The sequence below is a fragment of the Syngnathus scovelli genome, chromosome 1, assembly GCF_024217435.2.
Source record: "Syngnathus scovelli strain Florida chromosome 1, RoL_Ssco_1.2, whole genome shotgun sequence".
NCBI classification, from domain to species: domain Eukaryota; kingdom Metazoa; phylum Chordata; class Actinopteri; order Syngnathiformes; family Syngnathidae; genus Syngnathus; species Syngnathus scovelli.
Window position 1 is genome coordinate 17,434,987 of NC_090847.1, and position 25,435 is coordinate 17,460,421.

At 40.4% G+C, this 25,435-nt stretch overlaps 3 protein-coding genes across 6 annotated transcripts in view; 2 read left to right on the forward strand and 1 right to left on the reverse strand.

The window, feature by feature from the left end:
• The window catches only part of LOC125983515 (moesin-like), a 32,210-nt gene extending 6,778 nt beyond the window's left edge, over positions 1-25,432 (reverse strand). The window contains exons 1-10 of one of the 4 annotated variants that reach the window (XM_049744817.1): positions 18,831-18,967; positions 6,248-6,545; positions 6,086-6,182; positions 5,400-5,447; positions 5,108-5,191; positions 4,945-5,040; positions 4,656-4,778; positions 4,025-4,176; positions 3,854-3,937; positions 3,635-3,781 (exon numbers count right to left, since the gene is read on the reverse strand). In XM_049744817.1, coding sequence (XP_049600774.1) covers positions 3,635-3,781; positions 3,854-3,937; positions 4,025-4,176; positions 4,656-4,778; positions 4,945-5,040; positions 5,108-5,191; positions 5,400-5,447; positions 6,086-6,094 — 743 coding nt within the window. In that variant the 5' untranslated portion in view covers positions 6,095-6,182; positions 6,248-6,545; positions 18,831-18,967. Of the gene's footprint in view, positions 1-3,634; positions 3,782-3,853; positions 3,938-4,024; positions 4,177-4,655; positions 4,779-4,944; positions 5,041-5,107; positions 5,192-5,399; positions 5,448-6,085; positions 6,546-18,830; positions 18,968-22,379 lie in introns of those variants that run through there. The other 3 variants (XM_068652097.1, XM_049744861.1, XM_049744850.2) reach the window with 3 other exon arrangements.
• zc4h2 (zinc finger, C4H2 domain containing) lies at positions 8,859-15,074 on the forward strand. Its single transcript, XM_049744899.2, has 5 exons — positions 8,859-9,027; positions 10,815-10,986; positions 11,216-11,388; positions 13,432-13,594; positions 14,425-15,074. Exons 1-5 carry the CDS (start codon positions 8,975-8,977, stop codon positions 14,536-14,538), a joined length of 675 nt encoding a protein of 224 aa, XP_049600856.1. The 5' UTR covers positions 8,859-8,974; the 3' UTR covers positions 14,539-15,074.
• Positions 18,888-20,966, forward strand: LOC125983522 (ankyrin repeat and SOCS box protein 12-like). Its single transcript, XM_049744874.2, has 3 exons — positions 18,888-19,172; positions 19,996-20,524; positions 20,600-20,966. Exons 1-3 carry the CDS (start codon positions 18,888-18,890, stop codon positions 20,755-20,757), a joined length of 972 nt encoding a protein of 323 aa, XP_049600831.2. The 3' UTR covers positions 20,758-20,966.
• Positions 25,433-25,435: the final 3 nt, after the last annotated feature.

Here is a 25,435-nt window from a genome sequence, read left to right on the forward strand (position 1 = left end):
CCCGCTTCTAAGGATTTTCTTTAATCAATGTTTATTTATCTAGTTAAGGAAATTGAGAACAGAATCTTGTTTACAATGCTGACCAGGCATAGTAAAACAAAGCAAATCAAAAGGAATAGTTTTGGAGGAACTCTATAGGTCCTAACGATCTTCCATAGGGTGTCATGATGTAGGCTGTCAAAGGCTTTACGAAAGTCGATGAAGTTAACACCTGATGAAGTTGATGTGCAGAGGAGTGTTCCATTCTACACACTGCTCGATAATGTTCCTCAGAACAAATATTTGGTATATGCAGCCCCTTCCTCTCCTAAACCCTGCTTGTTCCTGCCGAAGCTTCTGGTCAATAGCGGAATCGATTTTGTCGAATAAAATCCTGCAGAAGACCTTAGATGGTACTGATAGCAGATAGCAGCATGATGCCCCTCCAGTTGTCACCATTTTGGAGGTGTCCTTTCTTGGGGAGTTTGACAATCAGGCCTTTGTCCCAGTCTTGAGGTATTACTTCCTTCTCACAGATGTATTTAAAGAGATCAGTAAGCACATTGACAGAAGTGTTAAGGTCAGCTTTCAGCATTTCTGCATGAATAGAGTCTATGCCGACAGCTTTCCTATTCCTCAAGGCTTTGATGGCAAGTTACTTGGTGTGGTGGTCTCGATGTCAAGGACACTTTCTGCTCGTGAGGGGTTGGCAGGATTATCTGGCTCAGGGCCGTTGAGTACCTCACGGAAATGCTTAACCCATCTCAAGATCTGGTCACTCTCATTGGTGAGGATGTTGCCTTGTTTATCTTTGACAGGAGCCGGCTGACTGGTGTACTTGCCTGTGACCTGCTTGCCTGTGAGCTGCTCGGTGATTTTGTAAATCGTACTCAACTCGTCCCGTGCATAGCATTGAATGATGGTGAGCATACATGGAGTTGAAGCGGGCTCTGATCAGCCTGTTGCCGAGGGGTTTCCCAGTCCAACAAGGTGTTGACCTTCTCTTTTGAGACTATGAGGGCCACGCCGTGCGTATGTTGATCGGAGTGACCAGAGTGCAGGATAACTGAGCCATCGCTCATCACCTGGCATCCAGAGCCGGTCCATCGACATTCACTAATTCCCAGGATGTCCAACCTGCATCTTCTCATTTCACTCGTAACCTGAGCTGTTTTGGATGTGTCGAACATGGTACCGACATTCCATGCACCCAGGCAGATCGTAGTTTTGGGTTCCAGTAGGCTGCCTGTCATCCTCTTGACTTCCTGTTGAAGGCTTTCGTCAGGGGCGGTCATACTGCCAATAGGTTGGCTCGGGCCTACTGCGAGGTCCATGATTGTATAGTTCGTAGAGGTTTCCATAACGGGAGTGACATTTTACGGGGTGGGGTTGTTGGCCCCATACCCAACACCCAACCTGGAGAACCAGCTGCTGTTTGTTGTCTGGAATCTACCTGGAATGAACCTGCAGAGGGCAGAGCCCCCATCGGTATAGCCATCTGGGTCACAGAGACACACACAAGGTTCCCCACCACGACAAGGTAATGGCAGAAGGGGAACATTGAAGGTGCACTACTGAAACCGCGGCCCAATGAGATTAATGGTTAACAGTTTGCCAACAGGTGGAAAAGGAGCATGCTTGTACTAACCATTACAATACGAACATATTTCTTTCAACTTCTTTAAACACACTTGTGTGTTTAAAGAAGAAAGGTAGGCTTTGGCAACAATAATTTATGAGAGGAAAGGAGGTATCGGATAGAAACCACGTGCTGCCGTGAGTTAAGCGAATCCTCTGGAGCTAGACAGAGGGCTGAGTGGGAGTAAGGGGAGTCCGCTCGTAAATTATGAGGGCCCCTGCCAGGGGCGGCTACCGCCCCACTATCACATCTGGCAAATATTAAGAGAAATGGCAAAACTAAATCTGTAGGGAAATAGCTCAATAGTCAAATAGATATAGAAATGGATGAGTTAAAGCGATTAAATCAGTTAAAAGTTGAAAACAACAAATAAAGGGAACAGCGGAAGGAGTCACTCATTACTATAAAACTGTTCAGATAAATGTAAGCAAAGTGAGAAGGAAGAAGCATTAGTTGATTGGGATTAAATTAAGGTAAATCAATAGTTTATGATCAACAAAGCATTACATATAAATAAAAAAGAGAGGATTAGATTTCAATGAGATAGTGGGAGTAATCTGTTGGTCCCTTTTATACCCTTTTAAATGTTTTCTTGGTGTAGATAGGTTAGCATCACGAGACATTTTATAGATTCAAAAATAAGAGATTTTATAGAAAACTACATTTTTGATTTTGACAAATGTAGACTAACAGGAGAACCCTAAAAAACATTAATATTTCTAATTTGGAAATTGATATTAGGTCAGAGACTAGATCAGGAACATAGATGTACGAGTATCGATTTGCATATCACTTGGAATAGTTCGAATACAAACAAAAAGAGAAGTCATCTACACATTTTGATATACATCCACTACCAAGTACAGTCAATACAGGGTCAGTATCGCCGTTACATTTCTTTTCAATAATTTAAGGTAGATCTTTAAGTTTTTGTGATGCCAGAAGATAATTGGGACAAAGTTCATTTTGAAGCACACCCACTACGGTACCTCGGAGAAAGCACACTTCACAAGCCGACTGGTAACTTCTTCAGTAGAGGTGCAAGCAAAATGGAAGCATTGACCAGTAGAGAACAACAAAGTTTGAATGCTCATTCAAATATTGTTGACCTACAGTATTGCTAAAAATGTTGTACTGTACATATTTTTTGAACCAAACAGTTTTAGAAAATTATTGGAATTAAATATGCTCTTTAATGCTGATTAGGTAACTTATGGATCACTGATTTATGTGAAATGTGTCATATCAATTTTATTTATAATACTTGTGTTTTCATTGCAATTGTTATTTAACATTCATTCAGCGCATTTCATCATTGCCTCATTTTTGTCCCGTAAGGCTTCTAGTCGGATGACAGGACCGTTTTAAAATTTCTGCAGGAAGAGTAAAAATGTCAAAGTTATTTTCTTTTGCTTATGACATTTTGCTTAGATGGTCATCAAATTGGCATGTCCTTCAGATAAAGTGCATTTTATCAGCACAACACAGCCCACATGGTTAAGTCAGTTTGGGTTCATAAACCCCTTAACCCTTGGTTAGCTATACTGATATTTAAATTGGGTCAACCAGTGCAATGATTCTCAACCAGTGTGCTGTGGTACCTTAGTGTGCTGTACGAGATAATCGCTATTCCTGTTTAGGGTTGCAAGGGGTGCTGGAGCCTACCCCAGCTAACTACATCCTGAACTGGTTGGCAGCTGGTGGAAGGGCACACATAAAACCAACAACCATTCACATACCTGATCCCATGTACATTCGTGCAATTTGCGAATTTTGACTGGCAAAATGTGACGCAAATCTGCTCATTTTGAGTCTTGCTGGGCCAATAAGAAATTGTATTATTTTGGTGAATGATGTGTTCAAGAAGTGAAATCAAATTTGCTCATGAATCTTGCATAATTTAGTGACCGATTAGGAAAAAATTGAATTTTGCATTACAAATACTTGATTAGACATTTTACCATTAAGGAGTGATTTTAAAGCAACAATTGTCCCATCTGGGAGTTGAAGACCTACTTGTCTTTTTTGTCATATATGTTGAGGCCCAGGGCGTCCACTCCCAACCACAGCTCAGTTCCTTTTTTGTTCTTGATGCTGAAGTAGTTGACTCCATACATTTCTAGATCCTGGGCTATCTTCAAGTACTCCACCATGGCGTCCTCCCTGTGACAAAGACCCAAGTCATATGTGATAAAGCCCTTGATTGGAGGGAGGGATGAATTGAATCTGGGTTACCGTAGTATTCCCTTGTGCTCTTGATGCCACACTTGAATTCTTTCCTCCCATTGATTTTTATTCAGTTTGTGCTGCTCTAAAACCCTGGGTTTATCATTGAAGATGACACACAGTTAGAATTTAGATGACTGTATAAAGTTAAAGTTTGTATCCGGGGCAGAGATTGACTACCTTTGGGGAAGCAGCTTCTCTCTGGTTAGGTAGCCCGGAACGTGATAGTCTTTTCTGTAGTCTCCATGTTTGACTTGAACTGTATATGAAGCTAAAAGGACAGCAGTCTCAGGTGGACAATAAATGTCGTCATTTAGGATGCTCTCTTTCACCTAAAGCAAAAACAACAGTTGCTCATTGTTAGTATTTATATTATATTTTATATTGTAGCTCGCACAAAGAAACGCCCATGTCATTTCTAAGGTTTAGTTGATGCACATGGATTTATTTTGGTGCACATGAACTCCCTTGTGACAAACTGAGAGAATAACCTTATGCCTGAGTCGATGGGAAACCCCCACAGGCTTTTGTGGCATCTGTTTTAGTTGAGATTCCTGGTTTGTCTGTGTATTCACAAGGTGCCGCTATAAAACTAAAACTAGTTGAAAGTGTTTTTTTATATATTTTATTATTTATAAAAAAGTTTGGGTTGAACTTTCAGCTTGAATGTGGATGTAAGCTATTTTGTAGTCATTTGGAATACCCCATAACCTTTCACAATAACATAAACAACTATGAAAAGGCAAAGTTAAGAACCTCATTTTATTTAGTTTGGTTTCAGATGACTGCCATTGGCTGTATATTTGCTAACCTGCAGAAAGAAGAGACGTTGTGTTGCCTCCTGAATGAGTTCTTCTGCAACATCCTCAGGGTAAAACTTTGCCCTGAACTTTATCAGCAGAGGGTTGTCCCTCTTCACATCTTGAGCGGTTACCTGGGAACGACACAACCAACAAAGGGATTAACAGAGCAAGCAGCTAATTAACCTCAATGGATCAACAAAATCACATTCCTCTGTGAGCATCTGTCAAAGTTGGAGGTAATTGGGCGGGTCATGTGAGAGATATGCCAACAAGCGGACACGATAACTTTCTACTCACCCTTTTGTTGAGCTTTAGCCAAGTAGAGAAGCCTTTGCTGTCCTGGTACTGGAGACCGAAGAACCAGGTTTCCCTCAGCCCGATTGTTTTTACTATCTAAACAGAACAATGGCATAACAATAATGTACAAAACGGGCATATTAGCAGGTGTTATACAGTGTACCTGATCAAAAAGTTGTTTGCCAGTGGTGCTGGGTAGGATGGCAAATTCCAGCTCAGCGTCCATGCTCGTCACCCGAACATTTATCTGCCAGAAAAGACAAGACACAGGAGGAAAATATTGCTGTTGTGCAATCATCTGTGCTGTGTCACTGCAAAAGCTTTGAGGAACATGACGGCCAACATCTGATTGGAAATGAACACTACTTATTTTGTATCATCTTTGTAAGCTCTTTGAAACTAAGGTCTTTTTTTTGTATTTGGACAGAAAAAGGACCAAAAAGAGTGTTCCTTACATTCTTCTGTTCAACCAGGAGCATCCACTCACAAGAGGTTGGTGGAGGCTACAATCAAAAATGAAGCCCACAGTAGATTTTTAGATGGGGTTCATTCTATGATAAATATTCTATAATGATTAGATCAAAACTAGAAATGGAAAAAAATATCAGCACAGTATTACCATTATTGCCATAGCTTATGATACAATATCATTGTTTAAGACATTTTGATGCAGTCTGATGAAAGTCAATAGAATTGTGCACTTTCATGACAATTTCAACAGTTAAATATGAAGTACTTCTCCTACAATGTAGGAGTGAAATATCTACACTATCTCACCAATTTAAAACTATTTGATTTCATTTTGTTCCGTCGTTTCCTCATCTTGCAGTTAGGAGATAAATATCATGTTGCCAAATGGATTATTTTTTTACCAGGATATAAAATAATCAAACCAGTCATCATATTATCATTATCATTTTTCAAAAGAAAACTTTCTCCTAACAACAAGAACATCCATTAAAATATATCGCTACCGTGCGGATTCATAATGAATTCTGTCCTGCTCCATTTTAGATTACAATGCACTATTTTAAACCCAACAAGCAAAAAAGGTGCTTATTGTAATCCACTGCTTTTACAACATAAACTTCCTCAAACAGATTCACAATCACTCCACAAACAATGAAAAGTTGCTACTCACAGTTGACATTTCTCTTTATTCTTTTCTGTGGTTGGTAGCAAAAGAATATTTCTTCGGGACGCTTGTCTCTTTTTCTCTGTGCAGTCATATGAAAGCGCTTGCAATACCAACAAGGATTAGACGGAGTGAGAAAAGACCATTGTATTGTTCCCAAGTACCTACCTCTCATTTAATCCAAAGGCAGCCTGGGGCCCAAGCAAAGGCAGACTTCATCTGGGCACTTGTCTCTTCGTCACAATTTGTTCGTGTATCTTTGTCTGCTACAATTGTTTTGATTTGAATTGTGACGTTTTTAATAGACAGAATGACAGCTGGATCTCAGTGGATGGATGCTTTATTTATTCTGTGATGTAAATTAAATTGTCTCAACAGCAATATTCACACATCTAATCTGGTGTAATAACATAGAATCACATTTCGCCCATAATAGTAGGTGGGTTAGATCCAGCCTCTCCATTGCCTGCAAGACATGTGAAGGCATTTCATCAATGAGGCCAGATGACGGATCTTTCATCATTACTGTATTTAAGAAGGTTTTCTATAGCACAGGCACTTCTTCCTGCATCAGAGTTTGATTAAAGATCTGATGCTGGACGCTAGCCTTCAAGAAACTAAGGCTATGCGAGCAGGTCCTACAGCCTTATTTGGAGAGGTGACACTAGGAGGGATGGTTGTTACAAGACCGACACTACCACATCTGAGGTATCCACCTCTATCGGTAAATGACGATCAAGATCTGATGCTAGGAAGACAACATTTGGCGGAATCCTTGCAACGGCCTGCAGGAGTCAGAAACAGGTAAGCTCCGTCCAGCTGCATGCTTCCCTGTGCTACGGTGTATTCAGAAAAAAGCATGGAAGTCACACAGGTAAAAAGAGAATCTTCAAGGATTAGGTGCAAGACAGCTGGTTGGGTTATTGGGTTAAAGCGGCCGTCCGTCACCTGCTGCATCTGGGTTGCCAATGCCGTTTTCGCCTGTGCTTGAGTATTCCTGATTGTTTTAGTTTGACTATCAGTTGATTTGAATGACATTTTGAATAAAATACACTGTGAGGAAAACCACAGTATCTGTATAAACAAGTAACCATGCAGAAGAAGTAATCATTGCCTTATAAATCACCAAGATACAAATCTACTAGATTTTATTGCAGATAGTGTTTCTGAGTTTTACGATCATCAGTGTAGCCCTCTGGCTGTATGTGTGTGAGTGTGTCCTTTCTTGGTTGTCCCTACTTTTACTGTGGAAAGCACATTCTGATACGATGTTTGATGGAAAAGTGCTATAAACATTGCTATGACTATTTAATCACAAATGGTTTGTGGCGTTAATTTTAAATTCAATTTAAGGCTATTTTTAAAAAATATATATATTTTTTATTTTGAGAACGTAAGTATATTCATCTATTATTTTACAATATGTAATTTTATTGCTCATTTGTCCTGCATGTAAACTACATTAGGTGGTGTTTTTGAATATAGTGTTTGAAATAGTGTTTGTCGTAAACTTAATGGACATTGTTTCTATCAAACAACACTGCCTTACCTGACACTTTTTTATCTGTGGTGATCAGTAAAATTCACTAATATTAAATATGTTAACCTGATGATGGAGAAAAGCAACAGGCATTCAATTGCCACTTACAAGCTTTGTCAACCCAATTATAGAAGGATTCCGAAATTTGATGTTGGCCAGAGAGAAAGAGATAGGAAGCAATAGGCAGCGGGTTCGGTGGTGAAAGAAATAACAATACTTAAAGGGCCCTTGAAAACCTAGCAACGTTGGGGTACTTGCACATTGGGGTACTTGCATGTTTGAGATATTTGCACGTAGGACAATAATTGTTTTGCCAAGGTTCAGAACCTCTAAAACGGCATCATTTTTCTTTGCAAACGATGCATTGCCACGGCAACCGCGTGCTGCAAAATAAGCTTTTAATAACTTTTCAGCCTAAACATACTTAGATTAAAAAAAAAAAAAAACTCAAAGTTTGAAAATGAGGGGGCTCTTAAGGATCAAACTTGGCACCCTTGTTTTAAGGCACAGGTGTCAAACTCGAGGCCCGGGGGCCAGATACGGCCCGCCACATCATTTTATGTGGCCCGCGAAGACAAATTGTGCATCAAGTTTGTGTGTCATTACTAGAATTGCAAATTGTCTTCACTTTTAATATCTATTTTTTTAGATATTTGACCAGTTTTTACTCGTCTGATTTAAAAATGAGTTATTTGTCAGTTTGTTTTGTAGCTTTTACTGTATATAATATGAAGTGCTCATACATTTATTTGGGTTGACAGTCATAATGGCCCTCTGAAAGAAGGTATGACTACAATGCGGCCTGCGAAAAAAATAAGTTTGACACCACTGTTTTAAGGTATCAGCACTTGTGGAGGCTGGCGTTACCACCAACGATACTTAATTGAAATGTTATAAATCACGCTATATGTATCGGTGTTTTGGTATCGGAGCGAAATCAGAGTGGATACTCGTAACTAGTAACGATCGAGAAAAAGTAGTATTAATAGAAAAGATGAGTTGAAATAATATTTGACAAAAAATTGGTTAAAAACTGGATTACTACATTTGAGAGTCAGCATATTTATTTATTTTGTAAAGGAGTAAAATGAGGTAGTGTACAACCACTGGTTTTTAGTCTGTTCTTCGAATGTCACCTTATAACGTTGTAATACAAACTACTTCTGGCATACGAACAACCGTGGTGCGGAATTTGCCGAGGCATCACCTTGAGCAAGCGCGCTCATGTGCGCGGTCACGTCGGCCATTGTTTTCTTTTTTTCTTCCTTTTCCCCCCCTCTTATAAATCAACAAGAGAGACCACCCGGCAACACGGCGGCACCTGCTGAGCGACGAGCTAAGGGATTTTTCTCATCATGACGGACGAACAAGAAATCATGTGCAAGTTAGAAAACATCCTGGAAGTACGGTAAGGCTGGAAAACACGTAAACAACAAAAAAGCCTGACGTTTGCGAAAGGTCAGCGAATGCAACACCAGACAGAGCCCCCCTTTGGTTGCTTTGTTACCCTGTTAGCTAGCAAAGGCTAGCATTGGTTAGCAGCGACTGTGCTGCCCGCTATTCTGCTAAATGGGCAAAGCGAGCCTTTGTTTATTTCCAACGCGTTTTGGCGTAATTGCATAGATACACATAGGCTGTAGCTTATACAAACAGTATAATCACACGTCCGCCAGCATTCCAGATGTGGCTTGTGAAGCAATGCTGTGGTCGCGCTAGCTATTCAGCCAGCTGCAGTTTGGAACTCACTGTCCATTCTTTGCTCATTTAAAAAAATAAAATAAAAAATACAATAATATATTTGATATTATTTGCAGGCATAACATGCCTAGGCGTCTGCAACAACATGATGCTCTGTCATTTGTCTGCTGTGAATTTCTTTGGAAAATAATGAGTATGTCTCAATTTAAATTACTGTACTTTTTTTTTTTTTTTCTAAATGTAAATGCTAAGATTGTGGTGGTAAAACGTTTTAGATTGTTTTTGTCACAAGCACCAATAAGCAAAACATGATGGATTTGTTTGAGCTACTGTACATTTGACCCAGGTCGCTAAATGATAAACCCAAGAAAAGTTTCTGGAAAAAACAGAATGCTTTGTGTTCATGCTAAATAAACATTTTAAAAACAAACATTGCTGACATAGCTTCACAGGTGATGTCTTGCAATCATGTCTCCATGAAGTTGAATATTTACAGCACTTGTGTTGATACAGACACAATATGCTGAGCAAAAAAAATCACATTAAACAGGTGAAATAAGTATTTGAATTGGCTGTTATTTTGCAAATATACATTTTACATTAAGTGAAATAGTCCTCAAGTCAATTAAACAGCTGATTACACAATCCACAAGTGATAAATGATTGCATTTTTAGTTTGCATTTTTGGGTGGCTCCAAATGACTTTTTTACGTTTATAAACATACTTATATGCAGTATTGTCCTTAATTTGGACATCGAAGATGTTTTGGAGCTTCCTGTTACGTGTGGAGCCGGATTTGGATTCAGAAGCAGACATGACACCAAAGTTGAAAAGTAAAAGTCCATCAGGTATCAACAGAAAGCAGGGCTGGCCACTCAAGAAAACTTGACGCTCTACCTGGAAGAAAGCTCAGCACACTAACAACTCCTCACGGTAACCCAAGCTTATATACTATAAGACATCAGGCCTATATGACAGAATAAAGGATGACATGGGAGAAAGCATACAATATAACACAATGAATTTATAATAAAAGGACAAATTATAAAGGATCAGCAACTTTATAACAACTGATACATTGCGAAACAGAGTCACCAACCATTCACAATACTTCCAGTGTTTTTTTTTTAAATGGTTCCTTGAGTATTGAAGCTTGCCGACCCCTGGTTTACACAGTAAAGACACTTTACTGTAGTAATCCCTTTTTTTTCCTGCAGCCCGTTTTATAATAATTGTCATATCATGCGACACATGACAAAGCTAAAATTACAAAACTCTTACTAAAATTTCCCTTTACCTGTCTTACTACTGGATAATAACAGTAAATACCGCAAGTTCTGTTTTTTTTTTTTTTTAAACAATCTATTGGCAACTTCTGGGCCCCAATCCATTTGTTGCAAATTACCGTGGTGTTGTTTAAAGGTTAACATTTATTGATTTTAGTTTTTTTCTGTTGTGAACAAGATGAGCTAAGTGTCTTCTTTTTGTGGCAACAGGAACAAAACAGTCCAAATGCAGAAGATCAAGTCTCGCCTAAAGATTGAGTTTGAGGCTCTGGAGTCTGAGGAGAAGCATCTAAAAGAGTACAAGCAAGAGATGGATCTCCTCTTGCAGGAGAAGATGGCACATGTGGAGGAGCTCCGACTTATCCATGCAGATATCAATGTGGTGAGTGTATGTCACACTGAGCTGTATGATTATTATCATCATCTTTATAGCATTGTCGACAGGATTCTTCAATTAACTTTGATATGGCTATACAAGGAAACTAATTACTTTGTAAAAAAAAAAAATAGATGCAAGGATGTATTGTGGCATAGTGACACGATGACTTCCAAATTAACAGCTTTTGATTGATAAAGTTCAGGCTTTTAGGTGTGTTTTTGTTTTTTCAAAGATGGAAAGCACAATCAAGCAGTCTGAAAATGACCTGAACAAGCTGCTAGAAACAACTCGTCGCCTGCATGATGAGTACAAACCTCTGAAGGAGCATGTTGATGCACTAAGGATGACTTTGGGACTGCACAGACTCCCTCACCTCAATGAAGAAGAGGAGAAGCTCTCCCTGGAGTCAGTATAACAAACACGCATGCACGCACACACAATTCAAAGTACAGTGGACACCTGTCATTTACAGGGGTCAATCCCCGGCTAATAAAAATCCGTGTCCACTGTCAACAAGAAACATGACAAGTTTCCACCAAGAAAGGAAGAAAATACACCCCCTCTCTTAAAAAAAACATCCATCCATCCATCCATTTTCTGAACCGCTTAGTCCCCACGGGGGTCGCGGGCGTGCTGGAGCCTATCCCAGCCGTCATCGGGCAGTAGGCGGGGGACACCCTGAACTGGTTGCCAGCCAATCGCAGGGCACACAGAGACAGACAACCAATCGCACTCACACTCACACCTAGGGACAATTTGGAGTCTTCAATCGGCCTACCAAGCATGTTTTTGGAATGTGGGAGGAAGCCGGAGTGCCCGGAGAAAACCCACGCGGGCCCGGGGAGAACATGCAAACTCCACACAGGGAGGGCCGGAGGTGGAATCGAACCCGCACCCTCCTAACTGTGAGGCGGACGTGCTACCCAGTGCGCCACCGAGCCGCCCCTCTTAAAAAAACAACAAAACTTAAAATTCCCTTAGAGCAGTTCTTCTGCCCAGTGGTTTTGTATGACTTTGATGCTAAATTTACTGACTTCAGATTTATTCTTTCCAAAGAAGCACCAAAATTAGTGACTTTCAAGAGTGTACTGCTGTATATCAAGTGTGAGGTTTTTCATGCAGCCACTTTTGGCTGTGCGCTCTAAAATGAAACATCTCCAGGTTTCAGTAGCACTGCAGCAACCATAACGGTGGCTTCGCGATACTGACAGGTAACAGGTCTTCCTGGGCCTTGACTTGCAAACGGGAAATAGTTTTCCGTGGTTTGTCTTCTTATCCTCGCATCCATGGAGTTTTTGTTTCAATGCAAATGGTTTCTGAAAACTCCGGCCAAACTGGGGATTTGCAGACATCTCCAGATCTGTGTTTGGATGTGGACAGTCATAACTAGAGATGCAGAGATTCTAACGTGCAAATTTTCCTAGCCTGCCTGCTAACTTGGTTTCGCCCAGGAAAATCATTGTATTCACTTTCTATCAGTGTGGTAGTTTGCAATCAAGGATAATTTTTTGCTCTGGAGTTGTGTTGATCAAATCAATGTTGTCGGGAGGAGTTCGTATGGATGCTGGACGGAGCGGTTCATCCGCATCTCTTGTTTATCTAAAGATTTTGGTTGCCAATTGGCTTAATTGGGAACATTTCAACCAAACGTTTCCTGCAAATTCTAATTGAGAGGCTGATGGCCGAATCATCGATTGGTTGTTGACCGGCAGTTTCTCACTTGTAGGTTGATGGCTATCATTCTGTTCTTAGAGCCATGATGCTGCCAGACTCACCAGTGGCGCATCTTACTGTTAGAAAAGTAATTATGCAATCCTTTTTTTATCTTTAGTAGGCGGCAGAGCAACTTTCACGTAAATAAAATGACACCTCATACGCCTGTTGGATATTATGATTTTCAAATGCTCTCTGAGAAACTGACATCTATATAACAAGAGTCGGAATTCTCTCTCAAAGAAAATCAGTTTGAAATATAAATTGGGAAAAAATCCATATTGATCATTCACTGACTGATCATAAAATATTGAGATGCGTTGCGTTAATGCACTGTTAATACGTGGTACGTTGATGTGATATGGTTACCGGAAAGCCAACCCATTAGATTTCTTCTTCAGTGAATTGTACTCCATCACTAAAGCAATTCTGAGAGAACCCAGATAGCATAATGAAATGGGATATATCACCTTTTTGGGGAAGAAATGCGCCAGTCAGGCATAAAAACCCAAACCATTTTTTTGTCCTCAGCCCTCCCTGCCCATGCACAAAGACACTCAGATTAATTCAACTATTTTTGCTATGACGGTACTTTGTCCCAGAGTTGTACATTAGAAAGAACATAAAAAAAAAAAGAATGTTTTCCTTTGTGTTGTTGTGCGATGGGATGGGGTTTGTGAGATCCTGAAAGACTCACAGCCAGCCCTCTGTCTGTCTTGTTTTTGCCTTTAACAGTTACTTTGAGAAGCAAAAAGCCGAGTGGCAAAAGGAGCCGCATGAGCCGGCTATTCCGGAATCCCTTGCTGCCGCTGCCGCAGCGGCACAGCAGCTTCAGGTGTCCCGCAAACAAGATGCCCGCCAGACGGCCACTTTCAGACAGCAACCTCCACCCATGAAGGTACTCACAACTATGGGCAATTTGGAGTGCTCAATTGGCTGACCAAGCATGTTTTTGGGATGTGGGAAGAAACCAGGTGGAGAAAACCCACACAGACACGGGGAGAACATGCAAACTCCACACAGGGAGGGCCGGAGGTGGAATTGCACCCTCTGCATTGAGTTAGATGTGCTCACCAGTCGACCACCATGTAGCCAAGTTTCAAATATTGGATGAACAACAAAATTAATATCATCATATGGACCAAATGAAAAAAACCCAAAATTATTAAGAAAATAAATCATTTATGCCATCCCAGCAGGTGACTTAGGGTGTAATCAGACCTGAGTGTTCGGTCCATTTTAAAAGGACCAGGGTTTGATTCTAACGCTGGTCTGGAACTTAATTACAATCTGTGTAACAACAGCTAGTCCTACCAGGCCTAATCTGAAAAATGTCATTTAATTTCTTGGTCTACCATTCATTGTTGGGACTGAGGTCTGCGGTGATTGCCGAAAACTTGCTAGAAACTGACTACGCCCTCGCCGAAGAAGTTTGTAATTGCCTCTAAATGCCACTAGAAGTGTGCAAAAACAATAATTCTGGCTTTGGCTCGAATGATCTTCATTGTTCAGAAGAAATAATTTCAAGGAGGAGAATCAGTGGGCGTTTAGTCTCTAAACACAGTTGTCCGCCATCGTTTTTGTTATCACATACTTGTGCATACCTGCACTGAACATTAAACACGGCTGTTAAGCTTTTCTATGGAAACTGTTGGTAGTGGTGTTATTTTGCACTTTGAGAAATATCTCTTTTCAGATGAAACAGTGCCTCCTTTATCCTCACTCTAGGCTTGCCTGTCGTGCCACCAGCAGATTCACCGCAATGCTCCCATCTGTCCCTTGTGCAAGGCCAAGAGCCGCTCACGCAACCCTAAGAAGCCCAAGAGGAAGCCGGACGAGTAGATACTTTTACTCTATTTATTGCAAACTGGCCCAGTATGCTGATCAATGATCATATGCAAAATAAGGGACAGAGGTGCATATTAGGAAGACTCCCAAACAATTTGGCAAAATATATTATTGGTACTATACCTTGTTGATATCAGTCTACCACTGAGCCACGATTGGGTTGTATCTTCATTGCGTGCTTCTATTTGTGCTTTTCGTGTGTTAATATATAACTGTATGACTTCCACTCTCGGTTTATTCATTCGACTTCCTGCATTAATATAACAAAACGGTATCTGTGATGTTTATTGCCTTAGATAATGTACTGTAATTTCAGTTTGTTTGTTTTTAAATCATTCTATGCATGCTTCTGTGGTTGTCACTTGTGATTTGTGTTAATACAATAGGCTTAATAAAATAATGTTTTATGTTTACAGTGTGAAAATGACCATCTACCCATGTGGGGAAAAACAGACAAATGCGATTTTCTTTATATTGTGTTGTAAGTTTTAATACAGTGATATGAAAATAAATGTCTCTTTTGTATAAAATTGTGTTATTGTATGAGTTATTTATATTTGTAAAACCTTGCCATCCTGAAAATATCAGAATCCAACCAAAACTTTTTGGAATCAGGTACATAATGTATTCTTTGTTATCTGTGTGGCTGTGTCACCTGTCCAAAGTTCTTTTTCTCGTAGCATTGCTTCAAGACACACACACGCGCACACACACACACACACACACACACACACACACTGCGTGCAGTGCAAATCAAAGGCAGAGTGACTTCACAGGCCCACGTACGCTCGTTTCACCAGCAGTGAGCAGGCGACAAAAGTGCAATGTTAAACAGGATGGTCAAATGGGGATGGCAAAAGAATAAGGGTCTGTAACAGCTAAAGTGGCACACTTGTAGAATGTGAACATCCACCAAAGCCAAGCTATTGATCTTACAATTATCTTTCTAAACTGAACAAAATTTACATGACACATCTTTGGGGTAAGACTCGATATGCAGATATATATGCTCTCGGCCTCCGAGAAGATTCCACTTGCTTATGTAGTGTTCAAAGGCATCTATCCATTTTCTATATTGTTCTCATTGGGATTACGATAGAACATATCACAGATGAATTTTGACAAGTATGCCCTGAACTGGTCGCCAGCCGAATGCAACTCACATTCACACAACTACAAACACTTTAGAGTCTTCAATTACCCTAACACGCATGTGCAGGAGGTGCTGTGGGATACTTAGAGAATGTCCAAACAAGCACAGGGTCAGCATTGAACACGGCAATGTTGGAGCTGAGAGCCACAAACTTGAAGGGGAAGTCAACCCTAATATTTTTTCCAATATGTTCTGTGCAGTCCAATTCATCGAAACACAGTGTTCCGATTGTTTTGTTTGTAGAATATGAATTAAACGAGCAAAATCTTCTATCAACAGACATTGGGTTGATTTGACGGATAAGGAGAGCCACTGAAGTAGCTCGAAATTTGGAAAGTTGAGGCAAATTTAGCAAAGTTAATCTTTGATACACTCCTGTGTGTTGGTGGGTGGACTCAAACACAAAAAGCTGTGGAAATGTTCTATTTTTTTTTTTTATTTATTTTGTTCTGTGCACTTTTGAATGTGATGTACAATGGTGTCAACCACAACTTTTATTTTTGTACAGGTTGACACATTTACATTGTAAAACATCCAGTATTTGTAGTATGCAATATATGGCTGCATATTAAAAATGAAGACATTTGACTCCACCTTAACATTGCCCCTCACATTGTCCAAATTGTGTGCCTGTCATGTCTGATCCTGCCTGTCTGAAAAAGGACAGAGAGGTCCTGCTAAACGAGTTCCTGTAGTGTTTTTGTCACGGTAACCCCTCATTTCATCTGTTGCCACGGCAACTCCACGTTCTTTCGTAGTTGCTAAGGCGACCACAGGTTGCTGTGACCCGCATATTTCCACAAAATAGTTCCTCCCAAATCCAGAGAGAAGCATTGGAGGGCAGCGAGGCGTTGTCCACAAACTCTCTTTACATGTACACTCCTAAAAGAAAGAATTGTTCAAAAGGTTCAACGGCATCGGATTAAACGCATTGATGTCTCCAGGAGACAGCCATATCACAGATGTTTGGACCTAGGCCATATAGCTCATGGGTGTATTTAGTCTGCCTTGCAGTGTCTGGTACTGCAATTGTGTCTTCGCTCTGATAACGGTTTTCAAGGCTAAAGAAACCTGTTACTCCTCACGCTGACCGCAGTGGGAAACAGAAAGCATACCGTCACAGCATTAACATGGACCAGAGTAAACAGAACTACAGAAAAAGGCCAAACGAGAGTCATTTGCTTTCTCTTGGGTTGAATGCACTACTTGAAACCACTCTTCACATTCTCTGAGAATTTTGACCCCAAATGAACCAAAGCGGGACAGGCTTCAACTTCAGGACCTTGAGAAGGATGTTGGCAAATCTTACCTTCCTCAAAGACCTCACACTAATGCTGGTGGGCTTCATTTAAGACACAAAATAATCCTACTAGTGACGCGGCAAACCAAGCGTTTGGTACATGGGATTTAAGTCACAGTGCTTCTGATAGTGCTTAGGCCAGTGGAGAAGGCCTTCCTGGCGCGGATGGCCGGACTGTGACAGTTATTTCTGTCAACCACACAAACCCCCATTCTGTGCTATCCAAATGTGCTTTGAGAATCAAACTCAAATTGGTTATTATTCAGATTACAATGAGGCTCCATTCTTACAACACAGATGTAACCTGATTTTCTTCTCCGGAACAGCAATCATTAACTCTTAACGCTCCATCCCTATCCTACGATAGCCAGGAATAATTACAGTAAATACTTAGTACGTACATGAAAAATATGTCAAAAAATAGACAAACCACATTGAAAACCAAATAATACAACAATTACTAAGATTTATGCTTGACCACAGGAAGAGGCAAGGAGGGACTCAAGCTCTGGTCCTGGTGGGCCGCTTGTCCTGCCAGTTTTCAAATTATTTCCAATTTTTGTCATCATATAGCCGCCAAAACAAATGTAGTACCTTCACTAAGAAACTAAAACAAATGGATAGCATCACAATTCGTTCTGTAAATGAATTTTGAACTAATGAGCATTACCAAATTGAAATGTAAGAGCCCCACAGCAGAAGGCAGCATTTTGTGTTTCCAACAGGAACACACCCTGAAATGTATCACTTTTGCCACCTAGTGGAGAAAAAACGAGGGTACAAATCCAATAGTTTACTTTCCTTTGTCATTGTATCTCAGTGAACCTGAATTATACATGAATTTTCACTATTTGCACAATAATTGGGAAAGTTAGTCTACAGTCAACCTAGCAGGCATGTTTTTGGAGTGCTGGTGGCAGCAGGAGGAGAGTGTCAGCAAAAAATCCACGCAAGCATGGTGAGAACATACAAACTCCGCAAGCTCTGTATATTGAGTTGGACGTTTTCACCAAGGGGTGTCTCACTATTGTTGCCAGGGGCTTGGACATCAATAACTGTGCATTACGTTATTTTTAAGGGGACGCAGCAAATTCACACAGTTATGCAAGCTCTGATCAACAAAGGGTCATTTCTTCAATGTTTTCCCCCTGAACGGTATACAAAATTTACAAAAATGTGTAACGTGTTCTCAAAGAATTGTCTCTCCTGTGCATTCAGTGAGTGCCAGCAATTTGAACTATCTGTACATAAATTCTATTAAGACATGCTTGGGTTTGGCAAAAGAACAGCTGACTGATGGCTTCTCTCCGGAAAATGTCAGGCAGCTGACACGTAATAAAATGCCCCCCCCTCACACACACACACCCAACACACACCAATCACAGAGTGTCACTGGTCTATCACCTTTCTAATTTTAAACCTGAGCTTCAACCCTCCAAGAATGGAAGTTCAGCCAGGCCCATCTGCAGCCTAAATTTAGCTTCCACCAACCAAGACGTTTTAGCCCTTTAAACACACACATACAAATGCATGCACGCAACACACTATCCAACACTTTCACACACTAAAACACACAAAGGATTTTAACTTTTTTTCCTTCCCTGAATGTTACTTGAAGGTAATGCTGTTGCTTCTACTTGGAAATAACTTCAGTAGAATAAGGTGAGTGTATTTATTTTTTTTTTTAAATAATGCAGCATTTTCACAACAATGCGCTACTTTTAGTTGTATGATGTTAAATTGTGATTTTAAATAGTGTCCACAGAATATCATACATAACACAGCATATTCATTTATTGAGGTATGCTGGTTCTGTGTGTAAACAACACTCACATATTGTCAGCCATTGCAGATGGAACAGCTTTGACTTGTAGCAGCCTGGAGGTAAATATGGCTGTGGGTCGAGCTGTGGACACGAGTTTGATGGACATCTCCAAGATCTTCTCGCTTCTGCAGCCCAAGGACGAGGACGAAGGCAACGAACTGAGTCAAGCCTTGAACAGCGCCGTGAGCAATGACAACGCCATTCTTCTCTCGGAGCTTCTTTCTCAAGAGCGCTACAGGAGGTCTATTAACACTCGAAGCGGCTGGGGGGTCCCTGTCACCCCCTTACGGACTGCTGCTGCTCTGGGACACCTTAAGTGCCTGGAGCTCTTACTGGGGCATGGAGCGGAGGTAAGATATGATGCAATTCTTTGTGAAGTGCAGCTGTTTGGGGTTAGAGGGAGATAGTGGGACTCCTTGGCTGGTAAACAAATATATTCAAATGAGAAATCAGAATGTGCATTTTACACCTGCTTAACATATGATGTATCAAGCAACACTTAAAAATTGAATCAAAAGTCGACAATTCAACTTTTTTTTCCTGAGCCAGTTTAGCTTAATTACTTAAGTCACTTTACTTTGGTCCGATTCTTTCATTTTCAACTTCAGCTCTATATAGCCATTTTGGCTCTGTTTTAGCCAGCTGAAACTCATTAAGAGAAGGTTTCTAAATTCCTTGTTACTTTTTTTAATTGAAGTGTTTCAAAATTTAAATCCGATTAAAGAAATAAAATGTTTTCTTCCAGATTACAACTTTTATCAATTTGGGGAAAAAGGAGGACATTTCAGTATTCTTAGGTTTTAAAAGGTTACTGCATGCAGTCCAACGCAAAAAAGAATTGAAGCAGATTGCATTTTAATAAGTGTAGATACCTTCTGCTGTCCATGAAATAGATATTAATTGAATTAGTGAAAGCTTCTTCTGCTTGCTGAATAAAAACTGTACTCTTAGCTATACGAAGAAAAAAAGGCCAGATTTTCCAGCTGACGTTTGGGAAAGAGAGGTACTATTTACTGATTATCTTAATTTTTTATCAAATCGGGCTCAAGAGTTTCACAGATCTTTTTCGATACTAGATTTAAAATAGATGATTAAAAAGATTCAAATCAGAATTACGGGACACGAGTTAAGAAGTCTGTGTCAAACCGTATATGCTGGTGTGCTCACGTCCAGATAGACAGCCTGGATGTGAAGGCCCAGACGCCACTGTTCACGGCTGTTAGCGGCAAACATCTGGACTGCGTGATGGCTCTGCTGAAGGCAGGAGCCGACCCAAACGGCAGCCAGCACAACAACTGCTCACCGGTTCTGACCGCCGCTCGGGAAGGGGATGTGGACATTCTCCGAGAGCTGCTGCGCTATGGAGCTGAGGTGGACGTTCGACCCAAAATACCGGAGTGGGCATCAAATGCCACAGCGTGTCGAGGGCCTCTTTATATCTCAGCTGTGTATGGACATCTGGACTGCTTTAAACTCCTCCTCCAGCATGGAACTAACCCTAACTTTAACTGCACAGATGAGAAGATACTGGCCCGAATAAAACAGCCAAAGACTGTGCTGGAAGTGTGTTTGCGTTACGGTTGCGGCGTGGAGTACATCCAGCTTCTTATAGACTTTGGAGCAGATGCGTATCTGCCTACACTCATCATTGACAAGACAACAAAGCAGAGTGAAGCCTTGGCTTTGCTGCTCAAGGAAAGGGGTAAGAGCCAAATAATTGACCATTTATTTTGTCACATCATTTCAACGCTAACGTTTTTGTGTCTTTCTGCACCAGTTTGTCCCAAATCCCTGATGTCACAGACTCGGCTGGCAATCCGCAGATACCTTCATTTTACTAACAAAGAGCCTGCGATAGACAGGTTGGATATTCCTCCCATCTTGAGAAACTACCTAAAGCACAACACCTCTGAACTCGTGGGGTGTTCCAGTTAGCTTCAGGATAAAATAATCTCTTTCATGTCATTTTTAAGTCAAGCCGCATACTGTCGTGTCCTGTCTTTTTTTTTTTTTTTAAAACGAGAAGGGCTGTCAAGTTTCAATATATTCAATTAATCTCCAAAGCATGCATTCTTTAAAATCAATTAACAGTTTTCTTTACATCCTGTGGCAGTTTATTATGGAGGACCAAAAGTGCCAAAATATTAAAATGAAAATAAAAACAAATAAAAAAAAAATAGAATATAAATACAAACTTAGAGGAGTTTCTGGCCCGAAGTTGGATACACATGGATTTGAAGTTTTACTTTGAAGTTGACACGTGCTGGAAGAATCTTAAACCAAAAAGTCAAATTCAAATACCATAACAGTTATACGTCTTTGGCGAATCATCTCAGAGAAAAACTGGCATACCCTCCACGAGTCCTAGAAAATTAATGCTGCTTGAGTACAGTGCTTGTGAGTGTCTTACCAAACCTGTATGCAAGACGTTTTGAGAAGTAATTATGAGAATAATGTAAATCGCCTGTAAAGCTGAGTCATTTTGGACCGTTTTGTTCAGTCGTATTTTACAGGGGAATAATTGTATTCAATGATCAAAGAAACAGTCGGAATTGAAAATATACTTGAGTACTTTACATCAATGCCAAGATTTTACTAATCTGTCCCAAGCATTGAAGATAAAATGCCAAATTAGACAATTACGCATTTAATGAGTTACAATTTGGGCTTGACAGCACCAGTAAAGAGCTGAGTCTTTCATGTTGTCATACTTGGACTATGTTGTTGAAATTGTTTGGTCTTGTTTAAGAATGCTTACGCCCTGCCCTCATGTCTCCTCATCACTGATTGTGTCGGCCTGTGTCCCATTTTCCGTCTTTACAGCTGTCTCATCCTGAACCAACCGTTGTCTTAAACCTGATTTCCATGTTCTAAAGAGGCCATGCTTTTTTTGCATTTGGTGCTTTCTGAGTTTGACTGCAGTTTTTGGTGAGCACTTTTCTTACTGCTTTTATTTCTGGTTGTAATCATCTTTGCTTAGATTTTGAGTTATCTTTCTAGTTATTTAGAAACCTTTTTAAAACTTGATTTTCACACATGCGCCTATGAGATCTGCAATTAAGTGGCACACGTAAGAACATGAAGAAGAACATTCTCCTTCAAGATGGTTGGAAGACCATAATTAGTGAGTTCACAAGACTGTTCTTTGCATTCTTCATTTTGAGAAATGGACAGTTTTTGGTGGACCTGGTGCCAAAAGTACCGCCCACCACTGTGTTTTAGGAATGTGTGAGGAGAAAACACACACAAGCACATAACACTTCTACAATAGGAAAATTGGAGGAGACAGTCAAATGCCAAACCTCAGGATTGTGAGGCAGACACATTCTCAAAACCTTTTATACCAAGTACCATCCCCCAAAAATAATTTTCAGCTCTCCAAGCATCACCATATTGACTAATACAGTAGGAAAGTAGGCCTGAGTGTTCATCAAAAGCTGTCACGAATCGGATGGAGCAGGGCGACCAAATGCAGCTTGGACCAGGGTTTATTCAGCAAAACAAACTAATAGACTCGGCAAACTGACATGACTTAACGAAATAACAAAAGGACTCACCGACAGGGACGCGAAACAAAGGACGTGAAGACATCAAGACAACAACACACAATGATCCGACGGGACGTGACGGGCAGACAAGACTTATATACACGACAGGTAACAAGAGGCAGGTGAGAAGAATCAAATCAATCATGGGCACACAGGAGGGGAGGGGTGAGCACACAGACAGTAACCATGACAACAAACACATAGTGGAACGGCTGGGGACGAGACGTGACAAAAGCAAGGTTGTCTTTAATCCTAAGTACAAATAATAACATTGTAGCCCACTGTGGCAACATGCAGTTAACATAAATCCAATTAACATCAACAATGTGCTTCAACATAAGGAAAAGTAATCATAACTTAAAATGCTAAAAAAAAGAATGCTCCAAAATAAATTTCTCCAAGCAAATACACCTAAATATACCAACTAGAGAAATATGGGTGAATACATATTTCTCTAGTTGTATCAAAATGCATAACATTTTCTGGTTGAGCAAAAACTGATTTGTAAAGTTTTATAACATTTTAATTGTGAATGTATGATTCTAAATAAATTACTTGAAAGGTTGTACAACTGAACTGATTTTCTTCTCAATCCTGAATTATTTATCACACCAAGACCTGCTGGAAAATTCTTTGTTTCAAAAGTTTCCTATCCCGGTGTCCACAATGCCATGGTTAGATGGAAGCCACATGAGATGCTGGACCAGAGACCTATGTAATAGACTTCGAGGCAGGGCCTCTTGTCCAATACAATGCTCTTTTGGATAAATGACACAAACCACAGAAAATCCCAGAAGAGTGGACTAATACAAGTCCAAATTCCAATGCGTTTTCCGTTTTCACCTCGCAAAATGCCCCCATATTAAAGTCCAACCAAAACAAATGCTTCCATGTCCTTGTAAAGTGTAACTCCATTGATGAGCACTAGAGGCCGCAGTGAGCTACTCATTGATCTGACTCACTCTTGGGACTTGCCAAAGGCAGTTGAGCCGATCTATTTTCGTCTTCTGTCACCCGTAGCCATATCTTTTCATTTTGCAAGTATGTTCTCACTCATAAACAGTTAAATCTCTTCTTATAAAGAGTCACAACTGGAGCAAACCTCTCAAAAACAGACACCCACGCCACATCACGCCAGGGAGTCTTAACATCAAGTCTTGCATCTGTGGGCTTGAAAAGATGAGCAAGAGCAGTCAACTGAGCTGTATTTGCATAAGTCTCATTACTTATTGATGGCAGCATAGTTACAATCTGCACTCATTTTTGGCAGGCATCCGCCTAATATGTCAGCAGCATCACCATGAAGTCAGCTACTACTTACAAGTGGGGACGAAGCCATAATTTCTGAAATGGAGGTGGGGGTTTTGGGGGGGGAAGCCGTCTTTTATGAGCCCATCTTGTTACACTCATACAGTATCTATAGATAACTAAACTATGGTTGAGGTAAATAAATAGAAACCAAAACAAAAGAATCAGTTTAAAAGATTCTAAATCATGATTTCAGATCTCAAATGTGAGTTCTATTTCCTCAGTCCTTTGTGAAAGCAGATACATTGGTCTTTACCAAGACCTTCATGAACATCAGCATCATCATCGGTTTAAAGTCCGTTTTCCAGGCACCACTGGGTTGGACTGGGTTCTTGATATGGCTTTCTTCCACCGGGAACGGTCCATGGCCATCTCGTGGTTGATGCCGAGTGCCTTCATGTCAGCTGACACGGTCGTCTGCCAGGTCTTTTTAGGTCGGCCACTGGGTCTTGTTCCCTCTACGTTATACGACATAACTTTCTTCACCCAGTCGTTCTCGTCCTTCCTCACTACATGTCCGTTACATCGCAGTCTGCCTCTCCTCACCACGTCCACTATGGCCTCCACTCCCATCTTCTTTCTCAGCTCTGCACTGGTTTTTCTCTCCCTCATTGACACACCACACATCCATCTGATCATTCTCATTTCTGCTCTGTTTAGTTTTTCTTCGTGTTCTGTTCATGAACATCAGCATGGACTGAAAAATTATGATCTTTTCCTTTCTTTCAATATTATAGCCATTGGCAAACTTTGATAAGAAAAAACAAGAGCTACGTTTGAAAAATGGAAATCCTCTGATGCCAACCAAAACTTCAACATGTGAAACTAGGATAAACATAACCAGAATAGTGCGCCCTGTGATTGGCTGGCAACCAGTTCAGGGTGTCCCCCACCTACTACCCAAAGTCAGCCGGGATAGGCTCCAGCACGCCCGCGACCCCCGTGGGGACAAGCAGTACGGAAGATGGATGGATGGTAGGGTAATATTAATCAGAATACCGTGTTCATACCAGTGGACACACACATATACACACACATATACCGTATTTTCCGCACTATAAGGCGCACCGGATTATAAGGCACACCTTCAATGAATGGCCCATTTTAAAACTTTGTTCATATATAAGGCGCACCGGATTATAAGGCGCATAGAATAAATAACTCAACGTTGCTCAAACGTTAATGCAATCACAATATAGTAACACTCGAAATAGTGAAAACAATAACAATATATCAATAACTCAACGTTGCTCAAATGTTAATATCTCACAACACACAAAATAAACATGTAAAGGTTACTTCAATAAATTAGTCCTCATCCACGAATCCATATTGGTCCATCTATAAGGCGCACCGGATTATAAGGCGCACTGTCAGCTTTTAAGAAAATTGGAGGTTTTTAGGTGCGCCTTATAGTGTGGAAAATACAGTACACACACATATACATGCACGCATGCACACACATATATATACAAACACACGCACGCACACACATCATTGCAAAGAATATTTTGGGTTGACTTCCTCTTTAAATTATAGTATGAATTCTACAAACATTAATTCAGACTTATAACAGGTTTCAAAACATATGCAGGGTATCACACTCAAAGCTTTATGATTCCTTATTATAAATAGGAAATTTGTGCAAAGCATATCTGCTCTTTATATAGATGTTGAGTTTGAAAAAACATGAGCAAGTCAGTGAGCATAATTTCTGAACAGAAACTAAGAATTGGGTTTGTGTCTAGTAATGAAAG